This window comes from Oratosquilla oratoria, chromosome 20 (assembly GCF_046742065.1).
Source record: "Oratosquilla oratoria isolate Oo_2021 chromosome 20, ASM4674206v1, whole genome shotgun sequence".
NCBI classification, from domain to species: domain Eukaryota; kingdom Metazoa; phylum Arthropoda; class Malacostraca; order Stomatopoda; family Squillidae; genus Oratosquilla; species Oratosquilla oratoria.
Genome location: NC_134796.1, coordinates 31,395,134 through 31,412,633, shown reverse-complemented (window position 1 = coordinate 31,412,633; position 17,500 = coordinate 31,395,134). Strand labels below are relative to the sequence as shown.

At 40.1% G+C, this 17,500-nt stretch overlaps 1 protein-coding gene across 1 annotated transcript; it reads left to right on the top strand.

The window, feature by feature from the left end:
* Positions 1 to 832: 832 nt before the first annotated feature.
* On the top strand, positions 833 to 13,592 carry LOC143036164 (uncharacterized). Its single transcript, XM_076203411.1, has 2 exons — positions 833 to 1,426; positions 13,452 to 13,592. Exons 1-2 carry the CDS (start codon positions 833 to 835, stop codon positions 13,590 to 13,592), a joined length of 735 nt encoding a protein of 244 aa, XP_076059526.1.
* Positions 13,593 to 17,500: the final 3,908 nt, after the last annotated feature.

Here is a 17,500-nt window from a genome sequence, read left to right as displayed (position 1 = left end):
TAGATTTTTAAATAATATAAAAATCCATCAGAGCAAAAAATTAAAAGGTGTATAGACAAACTCAAAGTTAATAAAACACCAGGGCCTGACGGTTGGCATCCAAGAATCTTAAAGGAAATGAAAAATGAGATTGTTGTTCCATTAGAAATTATTTTCAAGAAATCCATCATATCCGGAGATGTCCCAAGAGAATGGAAGCTAGCTAACGTTACTCCTGTAGTGTTCTGTAGCCAACACGTGAAATTACCCCTTCAGGACTCGTGATCGCCGAGTACGGGATAAACAATAGTCACCCCTTCGAACATGCGTCCGACTAAACATACATTCGACTAATATTAATTAATATAATAACAATGTTCATTATAATAACTTAATTTATTTTGTAAATAAAATAAAACATATCCTTCTACATACTGTAAGAAGCATATTTATGTATTGTAAATAGATTTTAAATAATTGTATACCAAAGACCAAGAATCCAGAATTTCGCTACAAATATTGTAAATACCATCATCACCATTTCCAATAAACAGATCAGTCATGGGATTGACTTTAAATATCCTAGCTTCCTCCAAGAAGGACAATTGTAGTAACCACTACATTTGGTGACCCTGGAGTGACCGCCGCCAGCCCCGCCAGCCCCGCCCGCCGCCAGCCCCGCCAGCCCCGCCCGCCGCCCTGCCGTGACCAGCCCCGCCCGCCGCCCTGCCGTGACCAGCCCCGCCCGCCGCCCTGCCGTGCCCAGCCCCGCCGTCCCGGGTTGTCCTGCCCGTTGACCCAGCCTGCCCAACCCAGCTGCCCACGAACATCGCTGCATACTAATCACGTAAGCATGACGGACGATCAACAACAGGAAGTAAGTGCATTCCGCGCACCCCCTTTTTCCAACCGCGACCCAACAATATGGTTCACAATCCTCGAGTGTAACTTTAAGGCACACCGCATTACCACCAGCCTTACGAAGTTTTCACATGCTTGTGGTCTCTTACCATCTGACGTACTCCTCCAAGTTTCAGACACCATCTCCAAGGCACCTACATCCGGTACCCCATACGAAGATTTGAAGAAAGCCGTTCTGGACCGCCTTGAGTCTTCCGAAGCTACACGCCTGCAGGAGCTCCTCTCGAAAGAAGAACTTGGAAATGAGAAGCCATCCGACTTGCTGCGACGCATGAAGCGATTGCTCGGAGACAAATACGCAACATTCGACACCTCCATCTTGCGCCACCTATTCTACCAGCGCCTACCAACAACCATCCAAGGCAACCTCTTCAGCGCCAAGAACAAGCTCTCGCTCGACGAGCTAGCCACACTCGCTGATGAATTCATGGCTTCGGTACCAGTTGCGCGCCCTACCATCGCTAACCTCGCCGACCAGTCTGCAACTCAGGCGTTAACCGAGCTAGTCTCTAAACTCACCCTCCAGGTTAGCGCCCTCCAAGAGCAGGTTGCCAACCTTCAACAACGACCCCCGTCACCAAGATACTACCGCAACCGCTCCAGGTCTACGTCCAGAGGGAGACCCAAGCACACATCAGGCGTCTGCTACTACCATCGTCGCTTTGGACAAGATGCGAGGAAATGTACACAGCCGTGCACCTTCTCACCGTCACCTTTAAACACGATGGGCGAACGCTAACGGCGCACAGCGTTCGCCAACATACATCGAAACTCTTCTTCGTATTTGATCCACTCTCCAACACCACATACCTCATCGATACCGGAGCTGAAGTCAGTGTCCTGCCTGCCACAGCATCCCAGCAATCACTGCCGCCGATGTCTTCCCTCTACGCAGCCAACGGCACCAAGATACCCGTTTTCAAGAGGAAGACACTTCAGCTAGAACTCAACCTTCGCCGATCCTTTGAGTGGACATTCTACGTTGCATCAGTTTCCCAACCCATCATTGGCGCCGATTTTTTGACCCACTTCGATCTCCTGATCGATATTAAAAATCGCAAGCTCCACGACCCCCTTACATCGATGTCATCCTACGCCAGGCCAACAACCGGAGTAAGTAGCCAGCTTTCAACCATCAGTGCTGATAACAAGTTTGCTTCTCTCCTCAGGAACTTTCCTGCCTTGACACAACCTTACTCCACGACCACGACTGTGAAACACCACGTAGTGCACCACATAGAGACTACGGGACCTCCAGTCTACGCCAAAGCCCGTCGTCTGGCTCCGGAACGCCTCAAACTAGCCAAGGCAGAATTGGAAGCCCTCATGCGTCAAGGTATCATTCGTCCAAGCTCAAGCAACTGGTCGTCAGCTCTCCACATCGTCCCCAAAAGCAACGGCGACATCAGGCCATGCGGTGACTACCGCGCCCTCAACTCACGAACTGTGATGGATAGGTACCCAGTTCCCAACATACAGGAGTTTTCCTCACACCTTGCAGGAACTCGCGTATACTCCCGGATCGATCTTGTAAAAGCCTTCCATCATATTCCGGTCAACCCGCCTGACATCCCCAAAACAGCTGTCACAACACCTTTTGGCTTGTTCGAATACGTTCGAATGCCCTTCGGCCTCAAGAACTCTGCCCAAACTTTCCAGAGATTCATGGACGAAGTCCTGCGAGGCCTGCCTTTTTGCTTCACCTACATCGACGATGTGCTCATCGCCAGCCCTGACGAAGCCACGCACCAAGACCATCTGAAGCAAGTCTTTACCCGCCTACAAGACTACGGCATCCACATCAATCTCGAGAAATCTGACTTCGGTGTGTCATCCATCAACTTTCTAGGACACACCGTCACACCTTCAGGCGTCACCCCTGTCTCATCCCGCTGCGACGCCATCCAGAGTTTCCCGAAACCTACAACACAGCGCCAACTCAAGCAATTCCTTGGTATGTTAAATTTTTACAATCGTTTCATTCCAGGCTGCGCTCAACTGCTCCAACCGCTCTACTCCATGATCAAGCCGTGCAAGAGGGGACGTTCCATCGTACTCAACTGGGACGTCGAAACTGATGCAGCTTTCATGGCAGCCAAAGAAGCACTCGGGAATGCTACCGCCCTTAGTTTCCCTATTCCTGATGCCATCACTTCCATCTCGACAGATGCTTCAGACACAGGTGTCGGCGCAGTTCTGCAGCAATACATCAACGATGCCTGGAAACCCATCGCCTTCTTCTCAAAGAAGCTCAACAATGCCGAGAAGAAATACAGCGCCTTCGACAAGGAACTCCTAGCCATCTACAAGGCTGTCAACAGGTTCAGGTATTTCATCGAAGGACGACAATTTTGCTTCCAAGGTCACACGCCACACCATCTCCCCTCCAAGTACCTTTCGCCCAGTCTCCACTCGACTCGAGCACGTCCACATCGACATCGTCGGACCGCTTCCCTTCTCAGACAGCTTCAGGTATATTCTTACTTGTGTAGACCGTTTTACACGCTGGCCCGAAGCAATCCCGCTTACTGACATAAGCACAGATACAGTAGCCAAAGCTTTTATAACCACCTGGATTTCAAGATTCGGTACACCACTCAGCCTCACATCCGACCGTGGTAGCCAATTTGAATCCAATCTATGGAACAAGGTTATGTCTTTGCTAGGTATCCGGCGTTTCAGAACAGCAAGCTACCATCCCCAATCCAACGGACTCGTCGAACGCTTCCACCGACAACTCAAGGCTTCACTTGCAGCAACAGCACGCGACCGCACCAACTGGTCTACGGTGCTTCCAATGGTCCTCCTCGGTATACGCACGTCCCTCAAGGAAGACCTTGGCCACTCCTCTGCAGAACTTCTTTATGGCACTCCACTCCGTCTGCCCGGTGAGTTTCTTGCATCTGCCCCTATAACGCAGCCCTGCAGCGTTCAAGATTATGCTACTAATCTTACAGATACAATGCAGAAACTCCAGCCAGTGCCACCGCGTACCTCACCAACAAGAACGTTTGTGAGCCAGGACCTCGAAGACTGCTCACATGTTTTCGTTCGCGTGGAGGGAGTAAAGAAGCCTCTTCAACAACCATACGATGGCCCATATAGAGTCGTCAAGAGGACAAGGAAGAACTTGACCATCGATCGCCGTGGAACCACTGACGTCATCTCCATAGACCGCGCCAAGCCTGCATACCTCCTCTCGGACAACGAACAAGATCCTGTTGCTCTTCCGACACCTCCGGACACACGGGCTACAAACCACAAACACACTACAAAGAAAAAACAGATATCGTTCCTCCTGCCTCGTCACTAGGGGGAGAGTTCTGTAGTGTTCTGTAGCCAACACGTGAAATTACCCCTTCAGGACTCGTGATCGCCGAGTACGGGATAAACAATAGTCACCCCTTCGAACATGCGTCCGACTAAACATACATTCGACTAATATTAATTAATATAATAACAATGTTCATTATAATAACTTAATTTATTTTGTAAATAAAATAAAACATATCCTTCTACATACTGTAAGAAGCATATTTATGTATTGTAAATAGATTTTAAATAATTGTATACCAAAGACCAAGAATCCAGAATTTCGCTACAAATATTGTAAATACCATCATCACCATTTCCAATAAACAGATCAGTCATGGGATTGACTTTAAATATCCTAGCTTCCTCCAAGAAGGACAATTGTAGTAACCACTACACTCCCATATTCAAAAAAGGTGACAAAAAGAAACCAAATAACTATAGGCCTATAAGTTTGACTTCAATCGTAGGAAAAATAATGGAAACTATCATCAGAGATGCTATCGAACATCATTTAGAAAGTAATCGTTTGATAAATGATAGCCAGCATGGTTTCAGACGGAAACGTTCTTGCGTGACTAACTTACTCGAATTCTACAACACAGTTATCTCCAATTATGACAAAAGAAACAATATAGATTTAATATATCTAGACTTTGCAAAAGCTTTTGATACCGTCCCACACGAAAGACTACTTACTAAACTAGCTTTGCATGGAATAAGTGGTAGCCTATTAAGTTGGACTAGTAATTGGTTGAATGGTCGAAAACAGAGAGTTGTTTTAAATGGAAAAACTTCTGGATGGAAAAGTGTTGCAAGTGGAGTTCCTCAGGGTTCCGTTCTTGGGCCACTTCTATTCATAGTATATATAAATGATATAGACCATGGACTAAAATCTACTGTTTCCAAATTTGCTGATGATACAAAACTGTGCGGAGTGGCAAATGATCACTCAAACCAATTAGATATTCAAGAAGATTTTGATAAATTACAGCAATGGTCTGATAATTGGCTATTGAAATATAAAACAAGTAAATGCAAGGTAATGCACATAGGTAAAAATAACAGTAAGTACGATTACAAGTTATTTGGAAATTCGTTAACAAAAGTGGATAGTGAAAAAGATCTCGGCGTAATTATCAGTAACGACCTCAAATCATCCAAGCAATGTATTTCAGCCTCTGAGAAAGCAAATAAGATTCTGGGACTGATTGCGCGATCTTTTGATTTCAAAAGTCCATCACTCATTAACAAGCTATATAAATCGTTAGTTCGTCCACATTTGGAATATGCTGTTTCCGTATGGTCACCGAATCTCATTAAAGACATTGACAGACTGGAAAAAGTACAACGGCGAGCCACAAAACTGATTCCAAATATCAAAAATAAATCATACGAAAATCGACTAAAGCACATGAATCTGTTTTCCCTAAAAAAGCGTAGACTCAGAGGTGACTTGATACAGGTCTTAAGATTTTAAAGGGAATTGACAACATCAAAAGTGACAAAATTTTCACATTGAATGAGAAACTTCCTGCACAGGTAGTGCAATGTAGTTCAGTTCAAAGCTTTAAGAATCATTTAGATAAATACTTAAGTAAGATGCTGTAATGATTATAATTTTTCTTATATTATTTGTTTTTGTTTTGTTATCATTTGTCTGTCTGATTTTAATTTATTATTAGTTATATGTTAATTTATTATTTACTATTTACCTGTTTGTTTATCATTTTAACTATACCTATGCATTTATTTATGTATTTTATTTGTTATTTACATTATTATAGTTTTTATTTATTATTGTATTACTAATATGATATTTTTTTTTTTTTTGCATCCGACCTAGATATGGATCAAAAGGTCTCCTGTCGGCATGCTCCGCCTTTGTAATCCTTTGTAATATATATATGCATATGTATACATATATACATATATGTGTGTGTGTGTATATGTACAAATATACACATGTGTATATATATATATATATATATGTATATATATATATATACACTGAATTGAACACCACAGCATTTTCACAGTTATTAATTTTCTTCTTAATATTTTCAAGTTTCCTTACTAAAGTTCTGATATTGGGAGGATGAGCGGAAACGAACTTTCCAAAGTTCTCCATTTTAATTATTCGACGTTTCGACTGCAAAGAGTCATTATCAAGATACAAGAACAGTTAAGACAATACAATCTACAGATACGTTACATGGTCACAGGAAAATTTAGAATGCTACACTCTCAGGTCAAGCGCGATCTTTAAACCTCCGATGACCTGACCCTGGAAGACTTTCTCAGAGCTTGAGGAGGGGGAGGCGTATCTGTAGATTGTGTTGTCTTAACTGTTCTTGTATCTTAATAATGACTCTTTGTAGTCGAAACGTCGAATAATTAAAATGGAGAACTTTGGAAAGTTCGTTTCCGCTCATCCTCCCAATATCAGAACTTTAGTGAGGAAACTTGAAAATATTAAGAAGAAAATTAATAACTGTGAAAATGCTGTGGTGCTCAATCCAGTGTGTATAAAAGAAAACCTGCGCCCTAAGTATGTATATATGTATATATATATATATATATATATATATATATATATATATATATATGTATACGAAACGGCCTTAGTGTGAGAATCCTGTGTCTTGCGATATTCATTCTGAGCATGGTAATGGGCGAGAAGCAGGGATGAATCATCCCATCATCCAGGAGCCAAGATAAGAGGGAGGCAAGAGGGTGTATTTGTGTCAGTGTGTAGGCGTAGGGTATGGGGTGTGCATGTGTGTGGGTGTAGGTACATGTTTGTGTGTGTGTGTGTGTGTGTGTGTGTGTGTGTGTGTGTGTGTGTGTGTGTGTGTGTGTGTGTGTGTATGTATGTGTACGTGTGCGTCTATATCTGTGTCTGTGTTCGTGCAGACCTTACTATCTCTGCGACCTTTCCCGTGTGACTTCCAGATCTTCACTCCTTCAACATTCTTAAATCTACAAACCTCTCTTTATCGTTCCTGACACATCACCTTTATCCCAGCATCTTTCATATTTGCTCTTTTTCTTCTCAGTATTATGACTGATACACTTTTACTACCTCCCCCCTCCCGCGCACAGCTCTCTCCCACCCACCACCGATCCCCTACATCATTCATGAATCAATTTAAATTCGGGTGTCCGGTCAGTTTCCAATAAGTTTTCGATTCACTTGTGTTTCATGCCCGGTGACCTTCCGTGAAATAAAAGGAATGTGTGGCTGGCTAAGAAAAGAAAGGTGTGTGTATTTACCTAGTTGTATTTACCTAGTTGTATTTTACGGGAAGGGGAGCTATGCTCGTGGTGTCCCGTTTTCATATCTCGTTTTATCTAAACTATTTTTAAATAGTTCTATCTGGGTTATGTTTCTCTTCCATTCCTAATATAATTATACATTTCTTTTTGTCTGCTAAGTCTCTTACAATATTCTCCTTCTGTCTCATCACTTTGATAACTGAGTCTTCAGTTTGTTCTTTCATTTGCTGTTTAATTATATCAGAAAATGCAACTTTACTATTTTCTTGTATCTTCCTCCACCCTTCTGCCTCTTTTGCTATTGTTTCTTTATTGTCTCTATTGTTCTTTTTTAATTCTTCATTCTCCACTTTTACTTCTCTTAACTGTCTTTTTAGGTCTTCTATTTCATCAGTTAAGTTTTTGTTCGCCTTCTCTAGTTCTTCCAATTTTTCAAACCTCTCGGCAATTTTTGACATCTTGCCAAACCTAATCTCCCAATGCTCAGTCATTTGTTCAAGTTTTTCCTCCAGTTTTGCCAGTCGGGGGAGGTTGGTATCCGCCGCCCTTTCATTAAATCCTTGAAAATTATTATCCTCACCTTCCATTGAACTGCTTTTATCTATGTTTCTGATCTTTACAATTTTGTTAGTCCCATCATCGAGATCCAAGTCATCCGTTCGGCGTTTGTTTACAATCCGCCTGGACTCTTGGACCAAGTCCTCCCCTTCCTCATTTCCTTCCATTTCCCTCAATATCCCTTCCCTTCTCCTTCCCTATCACTTCCCCACTATTCCACGAGCACTCCCCTTCCCTATAAATACAAAAAGGCACTTCTCTGGATGTTGAGATCCACGTAGTTTTTCCTTTTTCTTTGGAACACCAGTTCTCGCCGTCCATTCGGTGAAAGGGTGTGTGTGTTTGTGTGTGTGTGTTTGTGTGTATGTGTGTGTGTTTGTGTGTATGTGCGTGTGTATGTGTGTGTGTGTGTGGTAGAATTTTTTCCATATGTATAAACATCAGTTAGTCAGTCCACAAATATAGTCGTACAGACACTAAAATAAACAAACGCGTACATATACATAAACGTAGGATGTATATATATACACATACACACATTCGCACGTACACACACAAACACAAACATATACAGGTACGCACACACACATATATATATACATGCGCATACAAATACACATACGCTCGAGCAAATACAGACGTGCAGAAACACACACATACATACATACACACACACACGCACACACACTTTTGTCGGATGGACGGCGAGGATTAGAGTTCTGAAGATAAAGTGAAATTTTCGTGGACCTCAACGCAAAGGAAGTACCTATTGTATTTACAGGGAAGGGGATAACTCGTGGTGTCATGGGAAAGTGAGGAAAAAGGAGAAGGGGAGGGATTACTGAGGGAAATGGAAGGAAATGAGGAGGGGGAAGACTTGGTCCAAGAGGCCAGACGTCTTGTAAACAAACGGAGGACCGATGATTCTGGTGATGGGATTAACAAAAATGTAAAGATTAGAAATATAGATAAGAGCAGCACAATGGAAGGTGAGGATAATAATTTCCAGGGATTTAATGAGGGTGGGGGGGATACCAACCTTCCCCGATTGACAAGACTAGAGGAGAAACTTGATAAGATGATCGAACATTGGGAAGACAGGTTCGGTAACGTAACCAACATTGCGCAGAGTTGAAAAGTTGGAAGAAATAGAGAAGGCGAACAAAAATTTAACTAATGAAATAGAAGAATTAAAGAGACAGTTAAAAGAAGTAAAAGAGGAGAATGAAGAATTAAAGAGGAATAATAAAGACAATAAAGAGGCCATAGCAAATGAAGCACAGGGTTGGAAAAAAATCAAGGAAAACAGTAAAGTTGCATTTACTGACATAATTAAACAGCAAATGAAAGAACAAACTGAAGACTCAGTTATCAAAGTGATGAGACAGAAGGAGAATATAGTAAGAGACTTAGATAAAAAGAAATGTATAATTATATTGGGAATGGAAGAGAAACATAACCTAGATAGAACTTCAAGAATCAGTGAGGAAAAAGAAAAAGTAAGCAGTTTACTACAATTAGTTCAGAAGATGAACCTGAAATCATGAAACAAATTGAAGAGATGTTTAGGCTCGGAAAATATAGTACAGATAACACCACACCAATTAAGATTAAATTTAGGTCACAAACAACAGCAGAGAATATCTTAGCAAAAACAGGGAAGCTAGCAGCAAGTGAACAATATAAAAAGGTATGGATAAAAAGAGAAATGAATAAAGAGGAAAGAGAGGAAGAAAAAATGAAAAGGAAAGAAGCTAAAGAAAAAAACGAGACCAGAACGGAGTCAGAACAAGAATTCTACTGGAGAGTAGTGAATATGAAATTGAGGAAATGGAAAATAACAGAGAAACAAAAAAGTAACAGAGAATACAATGGAAATAACAGAAAGTTAAGAGTCCTACACAAATATAGATGGATTAATAACAGGACTGTATGAACTGAACGAGTATCTTAAGGAACAAGGACCGGACATAATGGGAATTGTAGAGACAAAATTAAAAGGTCCACTACCACCCAACAGTATAGGACACAATGCATATAATTATTGGATTAGAAACAGAGAGATAAAACAAGGGGGTGGGGTTATGTTCCTGACTAAGAAGGATATAAACGTGAAGATTGTCACATATGGAAAGAATAGAGATGATTATTATAGAAGTAGAAGACAGAGATAAGAAGAACAGAAAGTTTGTAATAAACTACGTGCCCCCAAAAACAGCCTTGTGGAAAGAGAGTGAACATAAAAGTATGTTAGAAGACACAGGAATAACATTAAACAAGATAATGGAAGATGGAGGAAGAATAGTTATGATGGGCGACTTTAATTGCAAAGAAATCTGCTGGGAAGAGATGACCGTAAAGGGTGGAGAAGACTCATGGGGAAATGTTCTACTTGAGATGATTATTGACCACACAATGACACAATGGATTCAGGAGAACACTAGGTATAGAAATTAAGAAGAACCATCGATACTAGACCTAATAATCACATCAGAACCTTAAATAGTGGGAAAGATAGAATACCAGGCACCAATAAGTAAAAGTGACCACATATTGATAGAACTAGAACTAAATGAGAAAAAATACATGAATAGAAATGAACAATATAGAAAAGGAAGATTGATGTATGAAAAAACAAATTTTGATAAGAGAATTCTTTCAAAATGAAAACTGGGAAAGAATACACAAAGAAGATACAACAGTAGAAGAGAAATGGAATATTTTTACAAAACTTTATAAAAAAAAGTGGAAAAGTATGTCCCAAGACAAAAACAAGAAAAAGAATATGCTGGTACAACAAAAGTTGTAGGGAGTTATAAGACAAAAGAGACAAAGCTTGGACCAAATGAAGAAAGACAAAAGACCTGAAAAATGGAAAATATATACTAGTTATAGAAATGAATATGTACCAGCGTGCAGAGAGGAAAAGAGAGAATATGAAAAAGATGTCATAGAAAAATGTAAAGATCAACCAAAACTATTCTACAGATTTGTAAACAACAAACTGAAAAACCAACAAGATTTGGAGAAATTAAGATCAAGGAGGAGTTGAATACACAGAGGAAATAGAAATGGCGGAAATTATGAACAGGCATAAATCAGTGTTTACAAGGGAGAATATACAACCGGAAGAGATCGAATGGAAGGAGAAAGTCCCCCCTATGAAATAGAAGTAACAAAGAATGAAATAATGAAACACTTGAGTAATCTTACATACATACATATATCAAGGCTTTTTCCCCCTTACAAGGGGGGTAGCCAAAAAGAAAAAGACATAAAATCATTCCCACCCATTCCATCCCTGAATACACTCCACACCCCTCCACCCTCCCTCTTATCTTAGCACCTCCTGAATGACGGGTCATCCCTGCAGCTTGTCCACTGCCTTGGGTCAGAAGCAGTGTCGCAAGACACAGCACATCAACAGCAAGGCCGCTTCATTAAATCGGCGACCCCCCCTCTCCGTCCCCCCATTGCATAAAATGAGAGGACGGGGAGAAATCCCTTCGTGAGTAATCTTCATGTTAGAAAATCGCATGGACCAGATGAAATAGCAAACTAGATTTTGAAAGAATGCAGAAATGAACTGGCAGACAAAATATATAGCATAATAAATAGTTCCTTGAAAGAAGGAAAAGTTCCAGAAGATTGGAAAAAAGCAAATATAGTACCTATATATAAAGGAGGAAATAAAGAAGACCCTACCAACTATAGACCAGTCTCTCTAACAAGTACAATAGGAAAAAACAGCGTGCTAAATCCAAGGCAATTTGGATTCAGACAAGGACGATCATGTGTCACTAATTTAATATGTTTCTATTCAAGGCTAATAGATATAATACAAGAAAGAGATGGATGGGCTGATTGTGCATTTCTAGACCTAAAAAAAGCTTTTGACAAAGTACCACATAAGAAGTTGCTTAAGAAATTAGAAACTGAAGGAGGAATACAGGGCAAACTGCTTAAATGGATGGAAGACTTTTTGCAAGAAAGAAAAATGAGAGTAGTTCTGGCCCCAATAATGTTTGCTATATATACTAATGATATGGATGAAGAAATTGAAAGTTATATGATCTTTGCAGGTGATGCAAAACTATTAAAAAAAAGTGAACACGGAAGAAGATTGTGAGTCACTTCAGAGTGATCTAAATAAAGTATGGGAATGGAGTAGGAAGTGGGAGATGGAGTTCAACACTAAAAAGTGTAGTATAATGGAATTTGGAAAAAGCAAAAACAGAATAACAGGATCATATAAATTGGGAGAAGGAATAAAAAAGTAGAAAATGGGAAGGACCTGGGAGTCATTGTTATGAATAATATGTCACCTGAGAAACATATAAATAAGATATTTGGAGAAACTCATAATTTAATAAGAACAATTAAAGTGGCATTTACATACCTGGATGAAGAAATGGTGAAGAAAATTCTAACCACTCTGATAAGACCAAGATTGGAATATACAGCAACGATGTGGTCACCAAGTACAAAAAAATGTATAAAAAACTTGAAAGAATACAAAGAGCAATTACAAAATTGGCACCAACACTCTCAAAACTATCATATGAAGAGAGACTAGCAAAACTTTAACTACAGACACTAGAGCAAAGAAGAGAGAGGAGATTTGATAGCTATTTACAGAATCATGAAAGGCATAGAAATTATTGATAGAATCTGATAAAATGGGATGGCAGAAATACAAGAGGGCACGGAAAGAAAATCAAGAAAGACAGCTATAGAAGAGATCTGAAAAAGAACAGCTTTCCTCACAGAGTAATAGCCAGTTGGAACAAGTTAGATGAGAAAGTGGTGTGTGCAAAAACAATACATGAATTTAAAAATAGTTTAGATAAAATGAGATATGAAACCGGGACCCCACGAGCATAGCTCCCCTTCCCGTAAAATACAACTAGGTAAATACATGTATACACACACATACACGTGCGCTGGTGCAAACACACACACAAATTCGCACGTATACATACACACACACACATACATCATAGAATAAAATGTGAAGAATGAATACCCGGTTCTGATGATTTCTTTGTTTTACAACCAGAATGACAAACAACATACACACTGATTATGACAAGAATATCTCATAATAAGTATGTATGTATGTATGGATATTGTGTTCTGAAACTGAGAAACCATTCGATTCAATTCCATCCGGTCGGAAGGAGAACGTTCGTATAGTGATAGACGATAAGGATAATTATGAACTAAGGAAAAAGGGGCAGCGTAGTGTTTTCACGTATAATTGTGGTGTGTGGGAAGCGTCAGGAACGTCGACAAAAACGACCTATTTCGTTTTTAACCATGGTTGATTGGATTTTACCCTTAAAAGGAAAGGTGTTTATGGAAAAATTCTTAAAAAGACATTTACACCATTTGTGCCACAGCCAAACGAGGATGATGTCGCCATAATGAAACGGTACTATACAACGCTAAAACGAGATTCAAATTACAAACGTAGGATTACTTGGTTTGAAAAACTCCTCTGCGGTATACCAAACGCAGACATCGGTGTAAAACGTGCATGAGCAGAATACGTCGGGAAATGGCCAGATACAACGTCAACGCACGGAAATTCGAATCGAACGAGGAACGAATACACGAAAACACAAGAGAAAACAATGAAAAGGATAAAGGACTTAGTAAAACACGTGCCGCCACGTGAGGCATATACGCAAATGGTTTTGGAGGACGCTGACTGTGCGCCAAGAGATTTGAAGCAAGTTCAGAATTTAAAATACAACAGCAATAAAGAAAAGGGATCACACAAACGAAATGACGCTGACGATATCCTTAGTGTTCTCAATAGGATCGACGATCACGCGTTGATTCAAGAAGTTATCCGCACCAAAGGGAAGCCGCCTTCAATTGTTCTATACACAGACTCTCAAATTAGGGATATAAATAGCATGTGCGACAAAGAAATTAAATTCGCAAGTGCGCTCGGTGTGGACAGAACATTTAATTTGGGGCCATATTACGTCACAACTATGGTGTACAAAAATAAAGTTGAAACGAAAAACAACGCAAGAACCACCAGTGTTTCTCGGACCTATGTTATTACATTGGGATGGGGAATACTTTACATATCAAAGATTTTTTTCGCATATTCAGGCCAAGCTGAGTTCCGGAATTGATCGGGCTTCATTAGGATTTTCCGAACTTGTAGTAGGGAGTGATGAGGAAAAGGCAATTGTCAAAGCGATGAAGGAATGCTTTCCAGGAGCAACTTTATGTTATGCGCTCAACATCTGGAAGAGAACACAAAAAGGAAACTTAGTGCAATTGGGATAACAAAAGCAAAATGTGTAATTCAGGATATATTCAGAGCAAGTGGACTATTGACACAACCCGATGATTTTGCATTTGAGCAACGAGCCTTAGAACTTAAAGCAAAATTAAATCAGATAGCTCCTTCCTTTATGAATTACTTTGAAAACAAACTCTTACCTGCTCTTCGGGACTATGTGCATAGACCAAAGGCTCAGAACGATTTCTTGCCGTTCAGTTGGACAAATAATAACTGCGAGTCTATGAACAATATACTGAAGCACTGTATTAATTGGAATCCTCGAAAACTACCCGAGTTAATTGATAAATTGCACGGGGTTGTTAAGCTTCAAGAACTTGATACCAAACGCGCTCTGTACCAGAAAGGAAATTACGAAGTAGCTGGATGAGTAGAAAAATTCCGTGCCAACGATATGGTGTGGAATTCAAAAACGGAGGATCAAAAGGATGCAATTTACGAAAAGTTTCAAATGTACAAACAGAAGAAAGCGCAGAGTACCCACATCGTTTCTACTGATGGACTTTAAAAAATTCCGAAAACCCCCACAACCGCTAAGAAGCCGGGTCAATGCACACGAGTGAGAGGAGAGCGGGCAAGGAAAAGGATATTAATGCATGATTAACGGGTAACCCTAGATATATATATTTTTTCTCCAAATTGATAATCCTCATCGGCCATGTAATGCGACAGTACCAAAATGTGCTCTGTTTGTCCAGTCCAAGAGGCATGTGCTCGGACTTTTTTGTTTTATTGTAACTGTCCATATAAACCTGTGTTGCGCATGTTGTGAATAAGTGTATGTATGCTTTTATATTTTATAATGCAATGTTCAATTTTTAGAATACTTATTGTACCTATCACTATTAATTGTGAATAAATGACAAATTTAAACTACATGATTATTATTTATTTTTTCCTTCTCCGTACTTGCAGACCTTGCAGTAGTAAAATAAAAAAAAGCCTGCAACGAAAGGAAATCCCCGCCTAAATGCATGTGCCGACCGCAGCTCCGTCTTACAGTTCTCGTTTTACTCGTGCGGCCATGTTAGAAATGGCTCCATTTGTTGACGCATTTTCGGCAGTGCGAGTCTAAGGGAAATCGCTAAATTTCTGGTCTCCAAATACCACAGAATTAACAACATAGATGTAAATTCCCCACTAGATTACAATTTTGAGGAAATAAGTGGTATATATATTAGTTGTCACAATAAATAATGATGTTGTCTCAAGTTATCAGTTGTTGTCTCAAATTAGTAGGTCCCACATTTCACAGGTATTGGACGCGAGCTCATAATCATTTCCAATGAGACTTGAGGGTTTCATAGTGCTGAGGGTACACTACATTGTATGTGAAATCATCCTAGCATATAGGAATGAATAAACTCAGTTTCTAAAGACTTATGTGTTTGTAACAAAACGAAAGTGTAATCGAATGTGACTGCTGACTTGCAGTGCAAACTCAAAAAGGACATGTGTAATAATTAGAAGAATGCTGCATCACTTGTCACACAAAACACAATTGGCATTACATAGAGTATTGGTATATACACTAATACACATTTTTACATCGTTACTGGTACTACAGAACGGATACTAATTACATATTTGCATAATAGTTTGTACACGGAATAATACATATGCTATGCATAATTAAAGAAAACGGATTACGGCGTGACGTTGCTACAGATTAATTAGATGAGAGATTAAATTTTATATATCTGATGTGTGATTAGCATCACGCATAAATGCTTTGTGATATTAATGATATGGTCAATTGCTTTTCATTTACCTGCACTTATGTAATCTACATATCAAGTAATGCAATCACTTATGATGTAAGCGTGCATTGTGTGTGCGATTCACCATGGCCTTGGATCCCTGCAGTTATTCCCTGTCTGAAGAGATTCATCTCAGAGGCGCTGATATGGGAGCTATGATTAAATACATTTTATGTTTAATATGTGTGTGCTTTGATCCGACCACCCCTCCTATAGAGGGGAAAATTGTCTTAAGACATTATCACATTGGGGTATTTTTCCTCCGACTGTCGGAGCAGATTTGCAGCCCACAGCTATCGGGAAGGAATCTGATATAGCTTGCAATAACAACCTTACGACGGAAACATTCTGGAGGTTGAAGGAAAAATATCCCAATGCGATAACCCAAAGCACAGGAATCCCATGCCCCTTGTCGTCTGACCATGCACCGGCACCGCTTGGAGTCTGCAACACGTGTCCCGGGCCACAATGGACGCTTAGTGTAAATTCGTCTTCTGTTGTCAGACACTCCCTCGAGGGTGTCAGTCATACTTGTCTAGCCAAGGGGTGGCACCAGGGGTCATGTTGTCACCAAGTGTACATAGTGGGGCTGTTAAACTGCTGTGCAATTGAAGGACCACAACAGCCAACATGTACAGACGATAAAATATATCCGAGTTGATTTGTGTGATGTTTTTCAATCGGTGGGATGAAGCATCATTGTAGAACACATATGAATGCATGTATGCATATACCATTACATAAATGCAGACAATACATGCATATATAAGGCATATATACATGTACATACATGATGCACACACACACACACACACACATATATATATATATATATATTATATATATATACATATATATATATATTAGACATGTACACATAAATGTATACATTCATACGCGCATGGACTCGGACTTATGCCTACAAACATGCTTGAATATTTAAATACACACACACACACACACATACATACATACATTACATACGTACATACATACATACATGTTTATATACATAACACACACACATATGGTTACATTCATGCACACATGCACTCGCACGTATATATACAAACGTACATAGATAATTACATACATACATATATACATACACACACACACACACACACACACACACACATACTCTAACTCTCGTGGGCGGGGAGTTGGGGGTGTGTGTGTGTGAAAGGTCATAGCATTACCCATAGATCGGACCTACGAGCTCTGAGCTCTCTTCCAGGAGGGAAATAGCTGTCGATCACGAGTCCAACACGTGATCCAAAGACCAAAGACCAAGTGAATACACACACACACACACTGCCTGTTCTCTCGGTTGGTTTCCATCTAAAACTTGACTTAGTCTATTTGT